A 25763-nucleotide genomic window follows, 5' to 3' on the forward strand; every position below is an offset into this window, starting at 1 on the left:
GACAGTCTTGTGCAATATGGTTCTCTTTGTTCTATGTGCAATATTTTACATTATTAGTATCCTTTGTGTAATATTCATGTAATTGGTCATTTTGATAATTCATTATGCAATACCTGCATGATCAGTAATATTTCTTGTTAGTAATACTATATTTGTTGCTTAACAATACTGCTTTGTTACCTATTAATTACTATTTTTTATATTCTTTTTTAGCAGTTTTATATGTAGTACTTTATACTTACTATATATAACCTGTAAATGATTATTTTTTTCTTCATTGAAACTGAAGGAGAAGCTGCTCTTTAATTTGTAATAATGACAATAAAGTCTTCTGATTCTTCTAATATTGATTAAAAAGTGTGCATATATGATAAGTATTAAGGATAAATGAGAAAGATGAATTTTATGCATTAATGCTTTGTTACATAGCTATCAGGAAGTTCCATTTTTAGCATTTTGTTTGTGTTGTCCACAACCCTCACACCTCAGTTCCCCCTTTCACTTGCACATTCATATTAATAAGATTACTACTTATTATATGGCTCATGCGTTTATCCAAAGTGCCTTACAACATTTCTTTTCTTTTTCCAGTTGGAGCACAGGCATGTGAAGTGACTTGCATATGATCAAACAGTGTCGGTAGCAGGATTTTAACTCACAAGCTCAGAGTTTGCAGTCCATGGCCCTAATAACTACACCAGACAACCAGCTCCCCCTTTCTCTATTTTCATTTTTTAGTATTTCTTGTGGGTTTTCAACATAAATTGAATGAAACTTTTTGTTATTCCAGTTACACACAGTTACCATCCATTTTTGGTTTCACATAGACATTGTCAATCTATTAAAACAGATTGCAAAGGACTTCAAATTCAACAAGATGTGGTCATAGTCAAAAGGTAATTTCCAAAAAAGAAGGTCAAACGTGGGCCATGGCTTGAGAGAAAGTTGTACATCGAACTCATTTTGGCCACATGTACTCACAATTCTTTCTTATGCTTTCAGTTACTACCCACTGGATGTGACAATAGGTAAGGATGGGCATGTAGAATGGCCAGTAAATAGACAGTTTTATCAGTGGACTCAGCGCCTGTTTCACCACTTTGATCTGGTACAATGTTCGTGAAACTGCTGCTTTTACACTGATTCATTGGTCATTCTCACATCTGCCTTTACCCTCACTCGTGAAGACCCTGAAGTACATAAATTCCTTCACTTAGAGCAGCTTCTCATCCCTTAACTGCAAGGAATCAGCTGTTCTTTTCCTGGAAAGGACTCTAACCTCAGATGTGGATTTGCTGATTCTGATGTCAACCATATTTCACTCAGATGAAATCACAAAGTGATAAGGCCAAGAGGAGATTAGATTCCCAATTTGGTCACTTTCCAAACCTTGGCTGGGCCTTGATATACTGTCCATTATAATCATGAACAGGAAGGGAGACACTTCTGTTGAATAATTGGTTGCCTGAAAGTTTTCAGTGTTAGTGTGTAAGAGAGAGGATGTGCAGCATTGTTCATAATGACACTCAGTTTTGTTTTCATGATCTCCTCTCCTACCACTTCTAGGGAGTCCAGAGTGCATCCTATAACTGAGTCTGCCCTCTTAAATAGCTTGTAGATTTGGTGGACCTCTCTTGAAGTACCTTTACTGGACTAATCCCCCTGGCTAGCATAGAGCTGTAGATCATGTAAAGGATGTCACAATTCCCCATTAAAGGGGTACAGTCTCCTAAGAACGTAAAAACTACTAAGCCCTTTCTTATACAGTACAGTTCCTCTGTGATGTGAGATCAGTTCAGCCTGTCATTGATGACGAACCCCAAAGCATTATTTGGGTTTGAGATCTTTGGTAAGGTTAACATTTGCTTATGCAAGGCAAGACAAGACAAGAAAGATAAGATAAAAAAAGATAAGATGAGGGGAGATAAGATGAGGTAAGATAAGAAAAGGAAAGATAAGTTGAGGCAAGACATGATCAGATACGATAAGATAGGATGAGCAAAGTTAAGATGAGGTGAGATAAAATAAGATTAAGTATGATGAGATTCCTTTATTGTTGTTGCATAACATATACAATGAGATTCTGGCACAGTACCTGAAACGATGCTCAAAACTACACTTTTAAAAACCACACATCTAATATTCTCGCATAGACAGCTCACACATTACACAATTGTGAACATCCATCCATCCATTTTCCAACCCGCTGAATCCGAACACAGGGTCACGGTATTCCAAAAGTTAAGAAAAATAATAAACAATAATGAATATGATATTTCACAATTATTTCTATGAGGTGTGTGATTTCATTACAGAATTCAGTGTAGTAATTGCTTTGGGGTGGAAACTGCTCATCAGTCTTGTGGTCCGCACTGTAATGGACCTTTATCTCTTTTTCTAGTGGCTACTATGAGTCAGTGCCTTTACATGTACACACATAACTGGGTTAAGGTGAAGACCGCAGGTAAAACAGAAACCTGGCTTCTTAATGTCCCGCATTTACATCAACAAGTAATATTCTGGAGTTTCTCTTTTGTCAAAAAGCTGTTACAATGTTAAACTGAGCAAAAACAGTCAAATGTCATTTTTGGCCACTGTGAATCTGAAAATAAGCATGATGCCTGTAATAGTTTTCTTATGTTTTATAAATATTTTTAGTCAAAGTGATACTTTATTTATAGGTTTCTGTTACTGCACACAACAAACTCTTTTCTGCTTGGCTGTGTGATTGAATCCTGCTATGGACTCCGGTATGTGTGCTTCTTGCTTTACATTCAGCGCTGCTGGAATAATAATAATGCAGGTATTTTTATTTCAATAAGGTAAATATTGTATTATGTTATATGTTATTTCCAAAAATAATCAGACTGCTTAATGCATGTTACTTTTAACATGTTACCTTACTGCTATTCAAGATTGTGTTGATCAGTTTAGCACTGTATGTTCAGCTCATCAACAAAAATTTAGCAATTTCTCAAATATTGAGACCGATTATTTCAACCAGGAGAAGGAATAGTGGGATTGCCCTAACATTTGCCTCTAGAAATGTATTTTATAAATACTTCTTCCCGTGCTTGCTAAAAGTGTTTGAAAAGCAAATACATGCAAAGGCTGACAGAGTGCAATGAATTTGGGCAGACGATAAAACACTTAATATTAACCCGATTAAGGGTTTACATGGCCATATATCTGTGGCATTAACAAAGAAATTTACTTCTGTTAACCAGGTTTCTAAGAGACCAATATGTCAATTTCTCTATCAAAATAAGGGTTTACATGGCATTTTAGAAATCAGGCTTCTGAGAATAATCAGGCTATTGATGCACATGTAAATGTGTGAAGTGACAAACCAAAAATCAGATCAAATCTAATATTAAATTTATTCAAACTTATTCCTTAGTAAAATAAATTTAAAAACAAAAAGAAAAATAGCTGCCTGGAAGTAATAATCATAAACCTTTTCCAGTTTCCTAAAACATATTTAGGCAAGACTGTCAGATTCCTGAGAGCCCTCAAGTATACGTCTAAGGACAAAGAGTTGGTCCACTACATACATCCATATTTCCTTTTTAATCCATCACAAACAATAAATCTCTCTATTATATAAAAAAATCCTGGGACAAGGCGAGACTTATTAGTCCTGGGACTAAACATGACTTTTTCAGAGATACAGTAGTTTTAAGTCCCGTGAGACGGGTCTTTGTGCCAAGAGATTTAACCATGCCAAGGACCGGAAATAAAAGACAAAGAGGTTCGTCGTAAAGAGGTTCAAAAACGTTGCAGAGCAGGTTAGAGATAATGGAAGTACTAAAATTTGAAAGTCTCAAAAAAATGAGAGTAAATATCGCATTAGCGGAAACAAACAGAAATTATTACTTGGTAAAATAACGGAACAGCAAAAAGAGATTGAATATATCACTCGGATTTAAACTTTAAGTTGGAGAATTGTAGATCACCTAATTCGTGTTGCCTTCAGGGAAAAGTAGTTGTTGTTTGGTGAAAGTGAAATCCACATACTGTACATTGGAGGCAGAGACGCAAAGTGTTTGGCGTGTAGCGCAGGCCGGGGGGCTGGCGAGCGAAGCCCCCTAGTGTCTATTGTAGCAGATACGCGTGTTGTCCACCTCTCGAACCCTCAGGTACTACTCTTCAAACCAGGTGAAAGTACAATAACTATTTTTATTATTGTACAGTGCACAAAGCACTCCACACACCACACTCATATACTCAATAAACAATTCTCTATAATAACAATCCTCCACTCCCAGACACGTCGCCACCCTACCTCCCAGCTCAGTTCAGTGTCTGGGCTTACCCAGAGTCCTTTTATATCCCCTGACCCGGAAGTGGCTCCAAGCCCAACCCACAAGTCCGTTTTCCTTCCGGGTCAGGGCAAAGTCCTTTTCTTCATCCCGGGAGCACATCGCTTCTTCCAGTCACGTGACTGGGATGCACTCCCGGGTTATAGGGCACACAAGAGCCCACTAGCCCCCCTACAGCGACTCCTGGCGGCCCCCAAGGTATCCAGCAGGGCTGTGTAACGACACTACAAAGTCCATGAGGCCCTTCTGGAACTCGGGGCACGAACATGCTGTCCGGAGGGCTCCTCCTAGCGGCCTGGGGGTGGCGACCGGAGTCCGTAGCCGGTCGTCTGTCACACTATAAAATCATTCTTACCCTAAATTCATATTGTAGTTTTAGATATTAATTGTCACATTCATGCATTCTAGCATGGTATCATACAATTCCAATCGTATTATGTAATATCATCTACTGTTGAATTCTGTACTTGTTATATTTCTGTTGCACTATTGTATTGTATTGTATTGTATTGAGGATTACTTGTGTTCTGTTCTGTGTATTTTATTGTATTTACCCATTTTTTTTGACACACACTGCACGCCCAAACTACCTGGACAGGGATCTCTCTTTGAACTGCCTTTCTCAGGGTTTCTTACATTTTTTCCCTACTAGGGTCTTTTTTTTGGGAGTTTTTCCTTGTCTTCTTAGAGAGTCAAGGCTGGGGGGCTGTCAAGAGGCAGGGCCTGTTAAAGCCCATCGCAGCACTTCTTGTGTGATTTTGGGCCATATAAAAATAAATTGTATTGTATTGTGTTTTTGTTTAATAGAACTTTCATGGCTCTATTGTTAAAAAAGTTACTGGACAAAAAAACTGATTCATTCATTCATCCATAAATGAATTTGCTGCTTAATTTGATGCTGTTTGAAATTTAATGTGATTGTGTGTTTAGAATGTCATCTTGTCAATTAAAGTCACATGTTGTAAATGACTGTGTTGATGTACAAGCATGAAAAAACGCTACTGAGTTTTGTAATCCCCATCAAGTGTGGACAAGTGTCAAGTATCTGCAGACCTGAAAGCTGTTGCTCATTGGTTGTGGAGTAAAAACGTATTCTGCCATCTGCACTTGGAGTTTGGTAGGAAATGAAAAATATCCTCATGCAGAGTGAGCTGCAGGTTCAGTTTAACCCACTTTCCCAATAATTAATCATTTTTAATGAAGGGTTGAAAGAATGGGTGCCACCATATATTTTAAGCCTGCCAAATACAAGACAATAATCTGAAAGAAGTGCTAGACAGTGAAAAAGGGATCATGCTAAATGTGAAAAAAGCAAGGCTTTCATTTCCTTCCACACATAAATATCCATAGTAAATTGATCATATATGCATCAGATGCTGTTTTCATCAGGATCACAATAATCAATGAGTTTCCTTTTGAATATTTTCTTTGTGGGTTTCCTATCACACCTCAAAGACATATTGAATTGTTAACTATAATTGATGCCATTGTGCATTGTCCTCACAGGTGGCGCAGTGGTAGTGCTGCTGCTTTGCAGTAAGAAGATTGTGGGTTTGCTTCCCGGTTCCTCCCTGTGTGGATAGCGCTTTGAGTACTGAGAAAAGCGCTATATAAATGTAATGAATTATTATTATGAATCTACTGTAGATATAGAGTATGAAGAATTGATGTTTTCCATTCTGGTTCGATTTCTATCTTGTCCCATTTGCTGACAGTGACCCTGAGCATTACGATAATGGAGTAATGGTGTTCGTACTTTTTGCCAAAAAAGTATTTTTCAAATCACAATCTGTACATGGGTACTGCACTTTCTTTCATTCATATTTGTATCTGCTTACTCCAAAGCAGGCTATGACTGAGACCAAAGAAGTGTAAAGTTTGAAGAGGGGGTGAAACTTAATACATTATTCTCCTAAAGTAATGTCTCTGCCTGGTTGTGTATTACACTATTCAAACTGGGCACTTTGTCATCTTTTTATTAACATGGCCCTCCTACTCAGTGGTCAACATCTCTGATCAGTACTAGTCCTTGTATCTTATCATTAGAGAATATTTGGCAGACATCAACCTCTCAAAATGACTGACACCACCAAGAAACTGTCATCTTGTATATATTTTAAATAAGAGCTCAGAGATACAGAATGAATCTCAGATGCATGGCTTAAACCAAAATGTTTATGATTACTAGATCACATTTCTAGTAAATAAGCAATCCCGCCTGGCTAACGTGTACATACTATTGAAGGACTAGCTGTTCTCCCTTTGTTTGACGCCATGCTGTGTTACGATGTTATATGTTAGGGCATGGGTGAGCGAGGGACTGCTAAGGGATGGCAGAGCAGTCTGTTATCACGTTACGAATTAGATTTAGGTACATGTTAGATATATGGGACAAACTGGGCATTGCCCATTCTGCTGGGCTTTAGTGGCACACCACGCCTGTTAAGAAAGTATATTTAACAGGAATGTAGGTATCCAGCTGTGCCTTCTCCCATTTGTAATTCATACTAAGCGACTGAACTTCAGCTTGTGACAGGATCTGCCTGGACTTCATCTGATAATAAAGGTGTAAATCAGAGGTGACCTGACATTTCTCCAGAGGCTTCTCTGCAGACCTCTTGAACCAAAAGGAAGGAAATGGACTCAAGCAAGGACAAAGATCTACAACTCAGAGGATAGACAGAAGAACTCACTTATGAGGAAACGCTGACTTTGTAACTGGAAGGGACTTTAATCCAATCAGGAGAAGTTATAAATTCCCTTAAAACTACAGTGCATCCAGAAAGTATTCACAGCTCATCACTTTTTCCACATTTTGTTATGTTACAGCCTTATTCCAAAATGGATTAAATTCATTTTTTTTCCTCAGAATTCTACACACGACACCCCATAATGACAATGTGAAAAAAGTTTACTTGAGGTTTTTGCAAATTTATTAAAAATAAAAAAACTGAGAAATCCCATGTACATAAGTATTCACAGCCTTTGCTCAATACTTTGTCGATGCACCTTTGGCAGCAATTACAGCCTCAAGTCTTTTTGAATATGATGCCACAAGCTTGGCACACCTACCCTTGGCCAGTTTCGCACATTCCTCTTTGCAGCACCTCTCAAGCTCCATCAGGTTGGATGGGAAGCGTCGGTGCATAGCCATTTTAAGATCTCTCCAGAGATGTTCAATTGGATTCAAGTCTGGGCTCTGGCTGGGCCACTCAAGGACATTCACAGAGTTGTCCTGAAGCCACTCCTTTGATATCTTGGTTGTGTGCTTAGGGTCGTTGTCCTGCTGAAAGATGAACTGTCACCCCCGTCTGAGGTCAAGAATGCTCTGGAGCAGGTTTTCATCCAGGATATCTCTGTACATTGCTGCAGTCATCTTTCCCTTTATCCTGACTAGTCTCCCAGTCCCTGCCACTGAAAAACATCCCCACAGCATGATGCTGCCACCACCATGCTTCACTGTAGGGATGGTATTGGCCTGGTGATGAGCGGTGCGTGATTTCCTCCAAACGTGACGCCTGGCATTCACACCAAAGAGTTCAATCTTTGTCTCATCAGACCAGAGAATTTTCTTTCTCATGGTCTGAGAGTCCTTCAGGTGCCTTTTGGCAAACTCCAGGTGGGCTGCCATGTGCCTTTTACTAAGGAGTGGCTTCCGTCTGGCCGCTCTACCATAGAGGCCTGATTGGTGGATTGCTGCAGAGATGGTTGTCCTTTTGGAAGGTTCTCCTCTATCCACAGAGGACCTCTGGAGTTCTGACAGAGTGACCATCGGGTTCTTGGTCATCTCCCTAACTAAGGCCCTTCTCCCCCAGTCGCTCAGTTTAGATGGCCGGCCAGCTCTAGGAAGAGTCCTGGTGGTTTCGAACTTCTTCCACTTATGGATGATGGAGGCCACTGTGCTCATTGGGACCTTCAAAGCAGCAGAAATATTTCTGTAACCTTCCCCAGATTTGTGCCTCAAGACAATCCTGTCTCGGAGGTCTACAGACAATTCCTTTGACTTCATGCTTGGTTGTGCTCTGACATGAACTGTCAACTGTGGGACCTTATATAGACAGGTGTGTGCCTTTCCAAATCATGTCCAGTCAACTGAATTTACCACAGGTGGACTCCAATTAAGCTGCAGAAACATCTCAAGGATGATCAGGGGACACAGAATGCACCTGAGCTCAATTTTGAGCTTCATGGCAAAGGCTGTGAATACTTATGTACATGTGCTTTCTCTTTTTAATAAATTTGCAAAAACCTCAAGTAAACTTTTTTTCACATTGTCATTATGGGGTGTTGTGTGTAGAATTCTGAGGAAAAAAATGAATTTAATCCATTTTGGAATAAGGCTGTAACATAGCAAAATGTGGAAAAAGTGATGCACTGTGAATACTTTCCGGATGCACTGTAGGTTCACTCATCCCATCTGGGAATATTCTCTGGAAAATTTCTCTTGGGACACTCTCACTGAACTCTCTGGTGATTCTCTTGGGGCACCCTCTTTGGGATTATCTCCAGAAGTGGGAAATGTTCAAAAAATGACCTTCTGAAAGTTCTCTTTCAAACTAAAAGCTGATGAGTCTTTCGTTGTTTTGGGAGTGGAGAACTGACAACCTCTTTCTCTTTGTGGTTCAGTAATTGACGATCCCTCTGCCAAGCCAAGCAGTAGGCCAAACTGTGTGAAAGGCTGAATAACAGCCATCACTTCAAGAAGTGAACATCAGCATCTAAACTCTTGTGCCAGAAAGAGTTCTGCTTTATCCTACGAAGATGCAAAAGGTCTAACAGTAGAAAGCAAGCTGAGAAAGCAGCATTACAGAATAGCACAAGCAAAGAATCATGCAGCAAAGAGAAAGAGTGCAGTCAAGCGCAAGACGTATCCTCTACTTGAACCCGAAGCTATAACAAAGCAACAACTCCACACAATATTGGACATCACCTTTAGAGAATAAAACTATTAATCTGTGCCAAGATAAATTGGAACTCTAAACAGCATGTAACCAGCATGTAACTATTCTATATTATGTTTGCCTGTCCAGTCTGTTCTGTCTTATATATCAATATATATCAATATATAATGTATATACAGTATGTAGTTATGACACTTCTGCAATCCTTGTGTTTATCAATAAATTGTATTATTCAGTTTCTTAAAACAAGTGGGCTTCAGTTACTTTGATATAACTCTAAAAATTGGAGACCACCTCCTACAAAAGGGTAATGTAAGGTAAAAAAGTAGAAGCCTTGCCAAATTATTTGATTAATTACTGGTATTACCAAAGGCAAAACTGATAATTAGTTGACCAAGTTAAAATTCATCTTTCTTTTACCTACATTTTTTGGCGTCTCTGGGTGGACAAGATAAATGCCAATCTTTTCTACATTTATTGCTGTCCCCTGGGTGGGGGTCTTATTGATTATTAGTTATCAATTCCTAAATATATTAATTCCCAATTTTATTCCACCTTTCAATTGTACATGTTTTAACATTACTAAAATAAACAAATAAAACTATGTGGATCATGACTTGGATTAGGTTTTAATTGCTTCTAATTTCAAGATGTCACGTACATCTCATTTTGCTAATTTCATTCATTTCTGGATATATTTTATTGATATAGCAGCCAATTGTCATATCTGTATATCTGACTTTATTTTCAGCATAAAATAATACATTTAATCAGGTTTTGTACATCACTTCAGTAAGACTAACAACACATTACAATGTACCAAAGTATAACATTCTGGTTGCTACATCGAACATTCTCTCCATGTGTATGTGATGTCTGAAAAGTGCTAAAATGAACATGCGATAATTACAGACTCACCTTTCTTTTATTTATCGGGCTGACGTACAGGTAACTCAGCACAGTTTTAAATCCAACCTTATCATTCAGCTTTTCATATGTGGTCCCATAGTCGGTAGATCTAGAAAAAGAGAGACGCAAGAGAAAAAGGTCAGTGTGACCTGAGCAAAATATTATCTTGAGCTGCATCGTTGCCCTCTGATATGTCTTCATCTTCAGGCAATGCTCACTATATTTTAGGATCACTTTCAATTTGCATTACAAGGGCTACTGCATTGCCATTGAAGTAATTATATAAAAGTGATACAAAACCAGCTAGGTGTTAGAAATTGATTGCAAAGGTCAAGTTAAGGTGGCTGGAAATGGATAATATAGAAAGGTCCAAATTATGAGCATAAGAAGTCCTACAAGTGATCAGTAAAAACGTAAGTGGGCGGTAATGACATTTGTTCACAATAAGATTGTAATTATGTTGTGAAAATGCTGGATGCATTTCTTTGTTTGTAAAGTTGATAGATAGATAGATAGATAGATAGATAGATAGATAGATAGATAGATAGATAGATAGATAGATAGATAGATAGATAGATAGATAGATAGATAGATAGATAGAATCTGGAACATGTTTAAAGCCTTTATTTTATATAGCATCTTTCACTATGAAATCTGAAAAACTGAGTAAGCAAATACCTTAGATCATGGGTCTCCAACTCCAACTGTAGGTTTTCATTCTAGCTCTTTTCCTAATCAGTGGCCAGTTTATGCTGTATTGGGTCTTAATTTTAATTGACTTGCTGTTTAAGACTCAGACTCCTTAATTTATTTATTTTTTATTTTGTTCTTAATTAGCAGCAAAACAGTAGTGACATACAAAACGAGCTAAGACAGGACCAACAAACTTGTGTCCATCATATGATATCTTAAAATAAAGAAAGGTGAAGGTCTCAGTAATGTTTATCTGCTCAGGTCCACCAAAATTTTGATGTTGCTCTTAGGAAAAAAAGAAAATCAACAATTTTGGAAATGTCTGCTGTGGCAAGCCATGAAATTAAATAGCAGGTTGAATTAACAACAAGATTCGGCTTCTAATTATGAAACAGGTTGGAGTGAAATTGGTTGGGGTTTGAGGCCCTGACTAAGCTGGTCATCTGTTGGCTCATATCACGTTGCACTTCTGTTTGGATGGTGTTTATGGAAAAAGATCAGTAATTCAGAGGACTAAGTCTTAAAAAAGAGCTAATTAAAATGAGAAGACAGGTTAATGAGCTGCAAATAGTGGTCACTAATTAAGAAAAGGGTTAGAATGAAAACCTGCAGCCATTGTAGCACTCCAGGACCGGAGTTGAAGACCCCTGCCCTAGATAATGTTTTTAGGGAATCATTCAGCATACTGACATCCTCCATTAGAACACTTGAAAAATCTACAGTAGACGAGAACAGGCCATTCAGCCCAACATAGCACACCAGTCCTATCCATTTAATTCTCTCTATTATAAAAAAAAATCCTGGAAAGCAAAAGCAAGGCTACGATACGTGATCTTCTCGGAAGTTCACGGAAGACATTTAAAAGACCCGTGAGACAAAAGAGACTTGCCACGGAGAATCTCGTGGGGACCGTAAACATGAGACTTGGTGCCCAGAGATTGTCCCAGGGCCGTCTCGTGGGGACATGGAACATGACATTCTAGCAAGACACACCCTACTTACAAAAGATATCATATTAAAGCACACCCATCAAAAAACACTCAGTCGTGTAAAAGCACGTAGTACACACAGATCATGTGCTCTCAGCACATATAAAGCGTATAAGGACAATACGGAGAATAGAGACCCAAAGGCATTGGAGAGGAAAAAAAGGCAGATAAGAGATTATGAAAGCAGTGGAATTCGAAAGGCTCAAACAAACGATGGCACGATACACATGCAGAGAAAGGTACAGAATATGAAAGCAGTAAAATCTGAAAGTATTGTAGCGTCCCAGCCAGGTTGAGGGCTTTTTGGTTTTAAGTGACTCGGTCTGATTGAGGGAGGGCGGAGTACAGCACGGAAGACTGATAGCGGGGTATTGATTGATGCGGGGGGGTGTTGGAGAGGGTGCTAGAAAGTTGTGTTTGGGGTTAGGAAGTCGGCGATTGTTCAAGTAAATCTTTTGTGACACTTTATCATGTCAGTCGCTACAGTATCAAAGAAAAGATAGAAAAGATCGCATTACCGCAAACAAAAGGTGATTAATCAGCAGAACCAGGTGTAATTGAAAAAATAGCAGGACAAATCGAGGTCAGAAATAAAAGGCAAAGAGTAGACAACAAAGTCTTTTCGCATTTGCATCATTCAATGAACAAAATGTTGATTTACACAATAATGGACCATAATGAGAATCTGTGGTCCCGGAACAGTTAAAGCAACAACAAGTTAAATTTCAAAGAATACACAATTCGGTCAGGTGTATATGGATGATCACGGAGAAGCGATACAAATTTTAACAGGCAAAGAAAGGTAATGTATATATTCCATGGGCGGCACGGTGGCGCAGTGGGTAGCGCTGCTGCCTCGCAGTTGGGAGACCTGGGGACCTGGGTTCGCTTCCTGGGTCCTCCCTGCGTGGAGTTTGCATGTTCTCCCCGTGTCTACGTGGGTTTCCTCCGGGTGCTCTGGTTTCCTCCCACACTCCAAAGACATGCAGGTTAGGTGGATTGGCGATTCTAAATTGGCCCTAGTGTGTGCTTGGTGTGTGGGTGTGTTTGTGTGTGTCCTGCAGTGGGTTGGCACCCTGCCCGGGATTGGTTCCTGCCTTGTGCCCTGTGTTGGCTGGGAATGGCTCCAGCAGACCCCCGTGACCCTGTGTTTGGATTCAGCGGATTGGAAAATGGATGGATGGATATATTCCGTGAATAACATTACACACCAAAGGAGATCGTGATATGCCGTTCGTATTAAAATGTTTACAGTTTACCGTGAGAATATCTTTTGCTATGACAATCAATAAATCACAGGGACAAACATTAGAAAAAGTCGGATTATTTATTAGAGAAACAGAAACAATATTCACTCACGGGCAGTTATACGTTGCGTTGTCACAATGTGTCTCCAAAAATATTGTTTTTAATGAAGCTTTAAAGTAAAAGTGCAAAAAATGAAATTGAAACAATTCCAAAGAAAAAAAAAATTTAAATTGTATATCCGATTAACCAAACACAGGGGTTGGCGAGCGAAGCGAGCAGGGGACGAAGCCCCCTAGTCTTCTAAAATAACATCAAGTTGAGTCTTGAAGGTTCCTAAAGTCCTACTGTCTACCACACTTCTTGGTAACTTATTCCACATGTTTATGGTTCTCACCTCAGCCTTAATGAGATATGCTGCCTTTCCATAGTGAGCACCACCACTGTATTCTTTACATGTGCAGAGCAACTTTCCTTGCCTTTCTGCTGGTATTTTTTGTGATCAGTAAGGTGAGCTGGTTGTCCCTTCAATACAGGTACTGGAGCAGACATTTTTTTCCTTCCTGATGCCAACCTCTTTTAAAAGCACAAAAGGAACCTTGTTCTAACCTCAGGCCACGGGGTAACAGAGCTACTATGTCCCCCGATCACTGGCACAGAACAAAATTCACGCCCAAAACACAATAGTAGAGGTTCAGCCCCACTTAAAAAAACATTTATTTTGCAATGCCTGTTTCTCTGTCCAACTATTCAAATAGACAATTTTGTAACACTCGTACTGTAAAAATGTATCTATGACAAATGTACTCATATGTAACAAGATCTTAACAAAGGCTTCTTTTGGTCTTCATGACACTTGTAAAACATCAGTAAAGTGGTTATTCATCTGTGCAATAGGGCCTACTAAAATAACTTCACTTTGGAACCTTGGCTTAATTGAGACATATGGCATAAGAGTAAATTTGTAATAAATGTATTTTTGCAGCACCTAAACTGTTGTAAACATTTTTTTGTGTGCTGTTCATGTTCAGTTTGATGCAATTTGTGGGGAAAACTGCTGTGGTGTCACCTTAATAATAATAATAAAACATCTTAAAACTCCTGTGTCTTTTATATTGACTTATTTTTGTTCAAATACTGCACATCGATTTTTAACTTGGCACATCTTTACTAATATGCAAAGCAATCCAGTAGGGTAAACAATGAAATATGACACAAGTACTATGGAATACACAATAATTTAGATATGGAGAATGTTCCCATTTGAAATATGCATAATAGGCATAAGAATGACATTATACTGTGCCACAAAGATAAGTCACAGACATCATAAAGGTTTGGGGCAGCCACCCGTGTATTGTTTCCTGGCTGCAAAATTGAAGTAAATTGAACAGAGATGTTCACAGGTTTGAGTCCAAAATAACACTGATATTATGGAGGTAAGATGGCGGCTTTAAAGGCTGGTAAAGGAAATGATGTCAACGGGACCGGAACCAGAAGTGACGTTGTCGGGGACCAGAAGTGACGTCATCAATGTCACTGAAATCAGAAGTGACGTTGCCAAGACCAGACATTGCGTCATCATTGGCACGGAGGCCGGAAGTGATGCCATTGGGATGGGAAGTGACATTGTCATTGCCGCCAGAACAGGAAGTGACGTTGTCAGGACCGGAAGTTGTGTTATCATTGGCACGAAGACCGGAAAGTGACGTCATCGGGATGGGAATTGACATTGTCATTGCCGCCAGAACCCTGCGGGATTTCCTGTAAACTGTCTGCAGCTGTCTCCCAATCTCATGTGTGTGACAACAGGGATATTCAGTCTGTAGACTAAAAAGACGCGTGCATTACACAGAATGGCTGCTTCTCATGACAACTGAAACACTATCTGTCGAAGACTGCTGCAGCTTTGCCTGAATCGTTTTCTTTCTTGCTGTAGTCTGATGCTGAACGCTGAACTTTCCTGAACACTGAATTGAATGCATTAATGATGACTCCTGAACATTTATTTATGGTGAAAATTATATAAAAAATTAATCACAAGAACTTCTGCTGTAATACTACATGAACAAAAAAATGTAATAGTGCAAGTTACAGTGCAGTGCTGCACGATGAGTACAAGACTACAATGTGAAGAAAACACCAAGGCCTATAGTTGAAAGCCATTTTGTTTTGTTGCCGTTACATGACAATGCATCCTGCACACTGCTGCCAACTTCTTTTCCAGCAATGCATCTTTCTTCCATCAACTCCTATGCACTCTAACTGAATGCTGGGAATTGAAGTCCTCTTGATAGCACTGCCAAAGGATCAACTCAATAATTGGCTTGATTATTGAACAATTAATTATGGCAGTGGTGCAATACCTGCATGGGACTCTGATTTATTAGTTTCCTGAGAATGTCTCCTCTTTTTTGAAACCTCCTGATTTAAGCAAAGCAGACTACTTCCTCTTAAACATCTAGCTGCCACCCATTCTGCTCTCAGACACTCGTTTTTCCCTTGTCCAGACTGTCAGGCACTTGCGCCCAACCATCTTTCAGTCCTGTCTGTAAAGTCCTCCATCATCTATGTCAATTGTTTTTATAGATATATTTTTACAGATGGACCAGACACTCAAGTGTCTCGCAGTGAGTCTGAAGTTGCAAAAGTACATCATTATCTTTTGAATTTTAGGTCAAATAGCTTATCAATTGTGCCACACTGCCTTTTAGAAAGGAAACTTGGAGTTTAAAACACAGTATTGCAGGATTAAATAGCTTTATCTGTGACCCCAAACATTTAATCCAACCTTCTTGTTCTTCAGCTCTAGGCATCTACACTTTAAGTAATCCTTTACATAAAGAAATAATTTGGGATATGGTCAATAAACAAAAAAACTATTCAAATATATAGTGCACCCTTTCTGGACGGTTTTAAACATATAAGTATAGTCAGTTTATAATATAAGTTTTTAATAATTGAAGGAAAGTTAGAAACCGTGTCACACAGCAAGTGGACAAGCAACCTTACACATTATACTTTCAAAATGGTTCACTTGGTCACACTGTTTGTTTACTGGAAAGTATTACAGTAATCCCTCCTCCATCGCGGGGGTTGCATTCCAGAGCCACCCGCGAAATAAGAAAATCCGCTAAGTAGAAACCATATGTTTATATGGTTATTTTTATATTGTCATGCTTGGGTCACAGATTTGCGCAGAAACACAGGAGGTTGTAGAGAGACAGGAACGTTATTCAAACACTGCAAACAAACATTTGTCTCTTTTTCAAAAGTTTAAACTGTGCTCCATGACAAGACAGAGATGACAGTTCTGTCTCACAATTAAAAGAATGCAAACATATCTTCCTCTTCAAAGGAGTGCGTGTCAGGAGCACAGACTGTCAGAAAGATAGAGAAAAGCAAACAAATCAATAGGGCTGTTTGGCTTTTAAGTATGTGAAGCACCGTGGCACAAAGCTGTTGAAGGCGGTAGCTCACACCCCCTCCGTCGGGAGCAGGGAGAGAGAGAGAGAGAGAGAGAGAGAGAGAGAGAGAGAGAGAGAGAGAGAGAGAGAGAGAGAAAAACAAACAGTCAAAAATCAATACGTGCCCTTTGAGTTTTTAAGTATGCGACGCACCGTGCAGCATGTCGCTTCACGAAGCAGCTGCACAGAAGGTAGCAACGTGAAGATAATCTTTCAGCATTTTTAGACGAGCGTCCGTATCGTCTAGGTGTGCGAACAGCCCCCCTGCTCACACCCCCTATGTCAGGATCAGAGAAAGTCAGCGCAAGAGAGAGAGGGAGAAAAGTAAGTTGGGTAGCTTCTCAGCCATCTGCCAATAGCGTCCCTTGTATGAAATCAACTGGGCAAACCAACTGAGGAAGCATGTACCAGAAATTAAAAGACCCATTGTCTTCAGAAATCTGCGAACCAGCAAAAAATCTGCGATATATATTTAAATATGCTTACATATAAAATCCGCGATAGAGTGAAGCCGCGAAAGGCGAAGCGCGATATAGCGAGGGATCACTGTATATACATTCAAATTACTTATGGATGTTACATTTAAAAATGTTCACCATCATTCTTTCCACTGTTGCTTTGTGCAGTGCTTCAGATACTGCAGGATAGGTTTTGGATTCCATCACCTGTAAAATTGCTTTAAACAGATTCAGTAAATAGTTTAAGGAATTTTTGAAATGGTATTTACTCAGAAAGGGCCAACACAAAAATGAAGACTGGGTCATTTATTCATGGTGAAAATTACAAAAAAATAAATACATACCAAGAGCTTCTCCTGCAATACTAATACGCATAATAATGTAATGGTGCAAATTACAGTGCAACACTGCGTGATGAGCAGAAGACTGCATTGTGAAGCAAACGCCAAGGCTTATCATCAAAAAGCTCTTTGTTGTTGCAGAACAATGCGGGTTCACATGCTGCGTCTCAAAATGCTTCCAAGTATGGGATTTGAGGTCTTGGACCATCCTCTGTACAGTTCTGACCTTGGATTACCATCTAATTGGTCCACTTGCCTTGAGAGATTGTCAGTTTTTCATGGACCAACATGTGAAAGTGCATGCATGGCTGAGAGACCAACTGAAAATGCATAAACAAAATTATGGCAATGTGGACCAAGTGCAGTGGAAAGCAAGGGGACTATGTTGAAACATTAATTTGTCTGTATGTTCTAGACTGTAGCATTAATACATTTTTGAAATAGAGTGCAGACAATTATTGTCTTACCCTAAAATGTGAAATATGTGATATTTTAAAGTCAGACCCTGATGTCTGTCGGCATATATTTGAAAGCGAGTGATAAGAAAGTTACTTCCTGACAAGTTCACATGTGCTGAAAACATTGTGGAGGCTGTTTAGGACAATTATAGTAGATAGTCTTAATGGAGGCATAGGGTGGTTAATTGGTTGTATGATTCTATTAAAAGAATTGAAGAAATTTCTAACAATTTCAGATTTTTGTAGGAAAGAAAAAAATGAAAATACTGAGCTATAAAAATAAAAATTATAGAGAAGAAGATTACATTTAAATACACAGCTAAGGAACAGTGATGACCTACAAGCAAGAAACAAAGAAATCATGCTGCAATTACTTCTATTTTCATTATTATTATTTTAATCAAGGGATTATATGATATATATGAGCATCACAAAAATGTGGGTCTTACTAGGTCATGAGGAAAATCAAATTTACTAGCAATACCACTAGAACTTAAAACAGTGAATACTGGGACAGAGTTTAGAGTCACAGGAAATAAATAATAATAATAATAATAATGATAAATCAGGATCAGAATGCAAAGATGTATTTCCAAACAGTTTAATCAGGCTTAGAAATGCAGATTCCAAACATTGATCTTGATTTGGATCAGCCTGAAGAGGTACTGTAAATATTCTTATCAATTCAATGCTTTGCAAACTCTCACAACTTCTGTCTTTTCCATTATGTGGAAGAAAAAAAATAATAAATGCTGCATCTCCAAGTTGTGACCGCCTGTCCCCTATCATTTAAATTTATTAACATAGGAGATATAACATGTTAGAGCTGAAGACATATCGTCAGAGGCAGTGCCAGTTTGAACCACAGAAGCTGTATGTGCTAAGAATGGGTAAATCTTGCACATCCTGCTGAAACAATGCTATTGTTTTCCATAAATATTTTTGTTCATTTGTTGCGAATATTATTGAAGCAATATATGTGCTTTGAAAGAATTTTTAGTAAGTGAAATATATTAATGTTGTTATTAGTTAAGTTTCAGTGTGTCACTTTATTTTGTTGGTGAGTTGCTAGGGGAGACAGTTGCTAAGGAAAGTTTCCCAAAAGCACTACACATCACATCATGAAGTCTCTGCTAGCTAAAGTTTGATCTATCTATCTATCTATCTATCTATCTATCTATCTATCTATCTATCTATCTATCTATCTATCTATCTATCTATCTATCTATCTATCTATCTATCTATCTATCTATCTATCTATCTATCTATCTATCTATCTCTCTATCTATCTATCTATCTATCTATCTATCTATCTATCTATCTATCTATCTATCTATCTGTAAAACTCACTGCACTACTTCAGCTATCTGTCCAAATTATCGATTTACATCTTGAATTGTATTCATCTTGAACTTATGTAGTTACGTATTCTGCTTAACAGCTCATAGCTTGCCACTTCTTGATTTGGTTCATAGTTTTAGTGTTTTTAGTTTCAGGAGATCTTATTTTAGTTTTTTCTTGTTTTGACATTGCTTACTCTTTAACCATCTAGATTTTGTTTTTGATATTGGTACTTCAGTAATCTAGAAAACTGTTTTTGTTCAAGAAATGCGCACCTCCTGTTTTGTGTTTAACATCTTTGCAGGTGCTCATAGTCCTTTGCTGTAGCAGACAGTACAAAGAGGTAGTTTGGAATAAAAATTAAGGTGGAGTGAGTTTGTGCTGTGGCCTGGCCAGACCAGTTTGAGTATTCATGACTGGCATTATAGTATGTGTTATTAAGTACGGATGGTGGGTGCTATGAAAAGACAAAAAATCCTCTTTTGGCTACAGAGTTGGTAAACCAGCACAGTTAAATAGTGGAACATCTTTTAAAGGTTTAATTTATTATGGAAAGCCTGAAGTTTCAACACTGTTGAATTCTGCCAATCTTGTTTATTAGTTATTTAGAGCAGTTGTTAGAGCCTCCTGTCTCACATGACCATGAGAGCTGCTGGGCTGAAACAAATGGCTGAGGAGCGTTTGCTGCATTGTTTAGCAACTTCAGATGATTTGGGTTGAGTGATCATAATATACCGGTGTGCCTAAGTATACCATTACAAAAATAAAAGATAACTGAGTAAGCCCAACAAATGGAGGTAAGCATCAAATAAACGATTAAATATTATTTGGAAAAGACAGGCGTAATCAAAAAAAGTGGATGATTTAAATACGAGAATGCATTATACAAGAAATGGTCAACCTATTAGTAAGAATATCTGGTTCATCACAGAAGTTTGTAAAGATGCCATTGTTAATAATTTAGATTCAATAAACCTCTTTTAAGTAATATAAAATGTAATTTAGATATGAGTATTGCCTTGTGCATTCCTCTGTGTTGCTTCAGTTTGGCGTTTAGGTTAGGGCAGTGGGATGTGGCACTGGGATGTTAGTAGGCCATGAACGTCACATCAGGTCACATCTCTCTCTTTCTGAGTTTTCTGGCCTGGCAGCTCAGCTCACAGAGCCAGTGGTCCACTTGGAATAATTCTGGTTGTCTTGATGGTCAGTCACTCTCCAGACCTAAATTATGAAGCAGAATGGTCAAATGATGAAAGAAAAAATATAAATTGGCTGATTGTTTGCATTTTTTCTATGACTAAAATGGGGGCGCTTGGGGGAACAAAGGGGCAGGGGTTTGCTCCACTGTATTCATCCTGCTCTGCTTGTCTCTGTCTTATCATGACATGCCTCATTTTTCATTTTACCAGTGGAGATTTTAAAATATGAACTAAACTAAATGTGGATTTGTCATGTCTTAAGCAAACATACATAAATAAAGACACAAGTGGTAAGTGAAAATTGTATCATTGACGGATATGCTCAAGAAAGGCCAATGCCCATCACTGTCTTCAGTGGTGTCTAATGGCCTGCTAACTGCAATCCATAAATTGTTGTAATGAAAAGAGTAATTAAAGTGATTAAGGTAACACAATTAAATCACTGTTCAAAAGATTCTCTTATTACATAGCTTAACAGACCCCTGTATCTGGGTTAGTAGAGCTAAATGAATGTAAAAGACTAAATGAGGAAAAAGAAAATAAAAGAAAAACACATCTGTAACATTCAACAAGAAAAACAGTATGTGACTTAAATGGGCAACCAATTTACCCATTTAAAAGGAATTTTCTTGCAAAAAGCATGAACAATGAAATATAAAATGATTTTCATATTTTTATCATTTATCTTTAAAATTATACATTTTAAGCCTGGAACACAGTATTTTGAGAAAGAAGAAAAATTTCCTCATTGATGGCATGCATCATGCAGTTAACTGTAAGAAATGCATATAAGCTGCGTATGCGTTTGTATTATTAATTGTCAAATCATTAAAGGGCTGCATGGTGTATCAGCATATTTTCTCTTTATTAAATAAACAAATGAAGCGGCGAATGATATAATATTTATACCAAGGGAGCCCAGTATTGTTCCTTACACAGGCTGGACAAGGCCAGCACTAAATGTATGAGCATTTATAATTCTTGAAAATCCCATGGCACTTGGGTTAATCAGTATATAACTGTTAGTTAAGGGCATATTTTTTTTGTTCCATTAGTCTGTCCTGGTTAAATTAATCTCCTAATCTTTCTGAATTCTAGAGTGTGGCCTTTGTGCTGAGGAGTCTACACTTTAGCTTAAAGTCAACCCAACCAACCAACCATTTTCCAACCCACTGAATCCGAACATAAGGTCACGGGGGTCTGCTGGAGCCAATCTTAAAGTCAAACTTTGTTAATGTAAAACATTTCTCCTCTTTAGTAATACTTCCCAGTAGATCCAACATTCTGTACACGTCCATGTCTGCATTGTTCTGGTTATTCCAAGTTAATAAACATGTGCATGGTAGGTGAATTGGCACTCTGAGTTAGCTAGAGTGTATGTGTCTGCCCTATGATGGACTGGCACCCTGTCTAGGGCTGGTTCCTGCCAGTGCCCACTCTAGTATTTCTGGTATCCTAAGAGCAGCTGTAAATGGCACGTCCAAATCTTATTTGTTGGTTCCTTTTGACATTTTCAGAGCACTGATAAACATACTGTATATTACAGTGAAGGAAGGGGGTTTAGAATGTCTCCTCTGCTGTTTCAACAACATTTATTTATATAGCACATTTTCATACAAATAATGCAGCTCAAAGTGCTTTACATGGTGAAGAAAGAGAATAAAGACAAAATAAATAAGAATTAAAATTAAATTTTTAAATGTTAAAATCAAACGTGCTGAGAAACAAATATTATAGCTGTTTTCCCCTTGGTATTTTGTGCTTAATATTAAGGAGTTCAGGGGATGTAGGCATTAATATTGTATTGAGCCAGAGATTTGATTTTTCTGCAATGCTTAAAAAATGAGGCCGACCCCTAAGTTTTTGTGCCCTATGACCACCTTGTTCGCCTTACCTGCCATATACTCTAAACTTCCAGGATCGGTTCTGACCGCCTGTGAATCTGAAATTGGTTTAAGTGTGTTTGAGATTTTATGTTTGCCTGTATCTAACTTCATCAAACAAACATGATTATGAAGTTATAGTTCAGTATGTAAACTGACATGACTTTAATAGTACAGTAAAAAAAAAAAACCTGAAATGAGACTGCCCAGAGTGAAAGAAAACATGTTAATCTAATTTAGGCCTTACATTATACATTATCAGAGATCTTAAAAACCAAATTTATGATCATCCATTACTTAATTTTTTCTATACTTACAAGAATACATTTCCCATGATCCAATGCTACTGTACAGTGGTTAGCGCTGCTGCCTCCCATCTCTAAGATTTATTTGAAATACAGCATGAGTTTGCTAACTACTGTACATCCTTGTGCATTTTCTTTAATGTTCTTCAACATTTTAAACACAAACATTACAGGCTAAATGTTATCTTTAATTTGTCTCATTATGAGTAAAAGTGGGTGTTAATTGTGCCACAAGATTGACTTGAATTCTGTTCAGGTTTGGTTTCTGCTTTGCCTCTGATGCTACCAAAGTAAGAACCAGCATTTCATGATCCTATGCTGGAAAAAGTGGCATCATAAAATAAATGTGTGGCTGGAAAATGGACAACATAGATAATAGCATTTTCATAGTCTGCTGCAATATTTCAGCTAAAATCACTGAATTAGCCCAAGGACAAACTATTTTTTCTCACTATATATTTCTAAGGCCAATGAAAGTGAATGAGCTATCCTTGTTTGGATCTAACATTTTGCTTGACATTTTAATAACCTTTTCACAAATAATGATTTATTCATGTCCTTCTTTTATCATGCAGTTGGAGAGTTTTAGCATTTAAGACTTCACTAGTTCTCAGTTTGCTTCCGATTTGTTAAAGTAAAAATTATTAATTGTGAAAAATTGCATGCTATGACCCTATCCTCATAGTGAAGACGTATTTATTAAATACGCTAGTGTTAATGACAAGCACAAAATCTTGTCCTAATTCTACTACCCTAAAGTGAAAGAACTTGTGTATCCTTGATGAAAATATTCTAATGTTGATTACATCTCTTAAAGAGATACCTTAATGATTAATCTGGTAGAAACGGTCACTCTTTTATGCTAGGAGGTGGGTTGAAAGAGACTCAAGCAGAAAGAAAATCATTGTTTTTGTGTCTATTAAGAATTTCTCTGGAAAGAATTAAGAAATTATTTTTATTGTATACAGTTCTTTTATGGTAGGGACTAATATAAAATACAATTACAAAACAACCAAAGGAAGTGTGAGAGAAAAAGAATAAGAGGGCTGAATGAAAATTGCACATTAACAATACAGCATGCTAAATACGGTGCCCTTCATTATGGGTTGGCAGTGTGTGAAAATCATATCTGCTTTTTTTGTCATCCAAAGTAAGTGTTTCATTCTGCAAATGCTACCAATAAAGACGGAAGTGGAGCAAGGTCTTCAGTTAGCAATTCTCACTCAATTATGGGAGTGCTAATTGACTGTGCAAAACTCGCCATGTCGAAACAAGTGGTGGGGTGTTGTAACTGCCTCAGCCCCCGCACTTAAATTATGTTCCTTTATGTAACTTTAATGCCTCCCAATTATTAAGACTTAATAGTATTACAGTTTCACAAATATACATCTCACACATCTCAAAGAACTTGAATCTTTAATAGCACAGGAGGAGACATGACGGAGGAAAAGGTTTTAACATCACACCATTAGGTACATTTTCACTTCTGAGGTAACTGAGTATTATTTCAGTGAATGTATCAAAGGGACAGACAAAGCTATTTAAAACAGGTAAGCGGGTGTAAGCACATCATGTGCACATCCAATTCAGAGTAGAGCATCAAGTGGCTTGGAATGTGACATGGCAAGTGTGTCTTCATGAGTATGTATCAGGAACAGCAACTCTGTTCAAAGGTTTATACACCGAAAGTGTTCAAGTCTAAATGTATTTTCATTTGTAGAGAATGTTTACTTGCATGTATCTGACAGACTAGTGACAGTAGTGCAGTTCCAATAACTGACAATAAAAACAAACTCAGCCAGTGACTTTAACATTTTTTTTTGTTCTTTATTTCACCTTATACAATTTCTTGCATTAGGAATTTGTTAGTTTTCGCAGCCATTGTACAGCGCCCCTGGAGCAATTATAGGTTAAGGGTCTTGCTCAAGGGCCCAGCAGAGTAGGATCTCTTTTTGGCAGTGATGGGGATTCGAACCGGCAACCTTCTGGATACCAGCACAGATCCTTAGCCTCAGAGACGTTGTTTGTTAGATTAACATCACGTAAAAGTCCTAATTTCTTAAGCTGAGTTTTCTATAGCTTAACACCTAGAAGAATCCAAACAGTATCAAGAAACTTGAACAAAGTGACTAGCATGCCTCCATCTGTCACCTGGAAGACATACATGTTATAAAGTGAATTTTATCTGTGATAAAATTTTAAAACTTTTCTAATACTGAGAAAGCTGTTCTTCCACAAAAATATAAACATATGTGTTAAAGATGGTGTGTAGTAAAGAAAGAATGTGTATGGAAAAATATCATTTACTTAATTATTTTAATACCTTATTTTGAGATTTTACTCTTTGGAAGATTTAACATGTGAAATGTTTTCATAGCTGAATACACGCAGGACAGAATTACTGTAAGTCCCAAACTGAAAGAAAGCAATTGGATGAAAAAAAAAACTATAAACAACAATGTTCAAAACCTCAAAAAATAATGATACCATTCATGTTTCTGATCATCCTCCTCTTATTATGGAACTCGGAACACCAAGCACTACAAATTAAATTGATAATAGGAAATTTAATCCATGATTGTTAATTGTAATAAATTGTAATAAATTTAACTTCATACAAACTGATGTTCATGACCTCACTACAAGGTATCATGGTATAATACTGTGCTAGCCCAACCAGAGGGTGAAAATAGTGAAGGGACAGTCACATTCTGTCAGTACTGTGGTGCCTCGTACTTCGAACTTAAATTTGTTTCAGGAGGCCTTTTGAACTCTGAATTGTTCAAAGTCTGAATCAATTTTCCACATTAGAAATAATGGAAAGTGAAGTAATCCATTCCCCTACACTAAACAATACCCATTTCAATAAACTTAATCAGCAAATACACATGATTTAAGGTAAAAATAAAATAATTAAATGCCCTAAATAATAAATTAAAACATGAAAACAATAAGTAAAATACGTAAAAATACTGTATAGTAAAATGAAAATTGCATTTACTGCACCTTCATGCTTCTCAATAAGGTCTTTTCCCACCTCAATCGTCGATACTACAATTCTTCTTAGGCTTGTTGCTTAAACACTCTTCTTGAATGCCAGAGTTAATAGATTATATAGGTTACATATATAATCAGACATACCAAAAATAAAGTGAAAAAAAAAACTGAAAACACACAAGCATTATGTAAGAGATGCTTTCACAGCAAGAGCGAGAGACAGTTGTACTCGCTGTGTAAGTGCCATATGTTGCT

General features: G+C 37.7%; 1 protein-coding gene across 1 annotated transcript in view; it reads right to left on the reverse strand.

Moving 5' to 3' along the window:
• The window catches only part of sorcs3a (sortilin related VPS10 domain containing receptor 3a), a 1273344-nt gene that overhangs the window by 561305 nt on the left and 686276 nt on the right, over nt 1-25763 (reverse strand). Inside the window, exon 3 of the mRNA XM_051922209.1 lies at nt 10142-10241. Coding sequence (XP_051778169.1) covers nt 10142-10241 — 100 coding nt within the window. The remainder of the gene's footprint in view (nt 1-10141; nt 10242-25763) is intronic.

This window comes from Erpetoichthys calabaricus, chromosome 2, assembly GCF_900747795.2.
Source record: "Erpetoichthys calabaricus chromosome 2, fErpCal1.3, whole genome shotgun sequence".
In the NCBI taxonomy this organism is placed as follows: domain Eukaryota; kingdom Metazoa; phylum Chordata; class Cladistia; order Polypteriformes; family Polypteridae; genus Erpetoichthys; species Erpetoichthys calabaricus.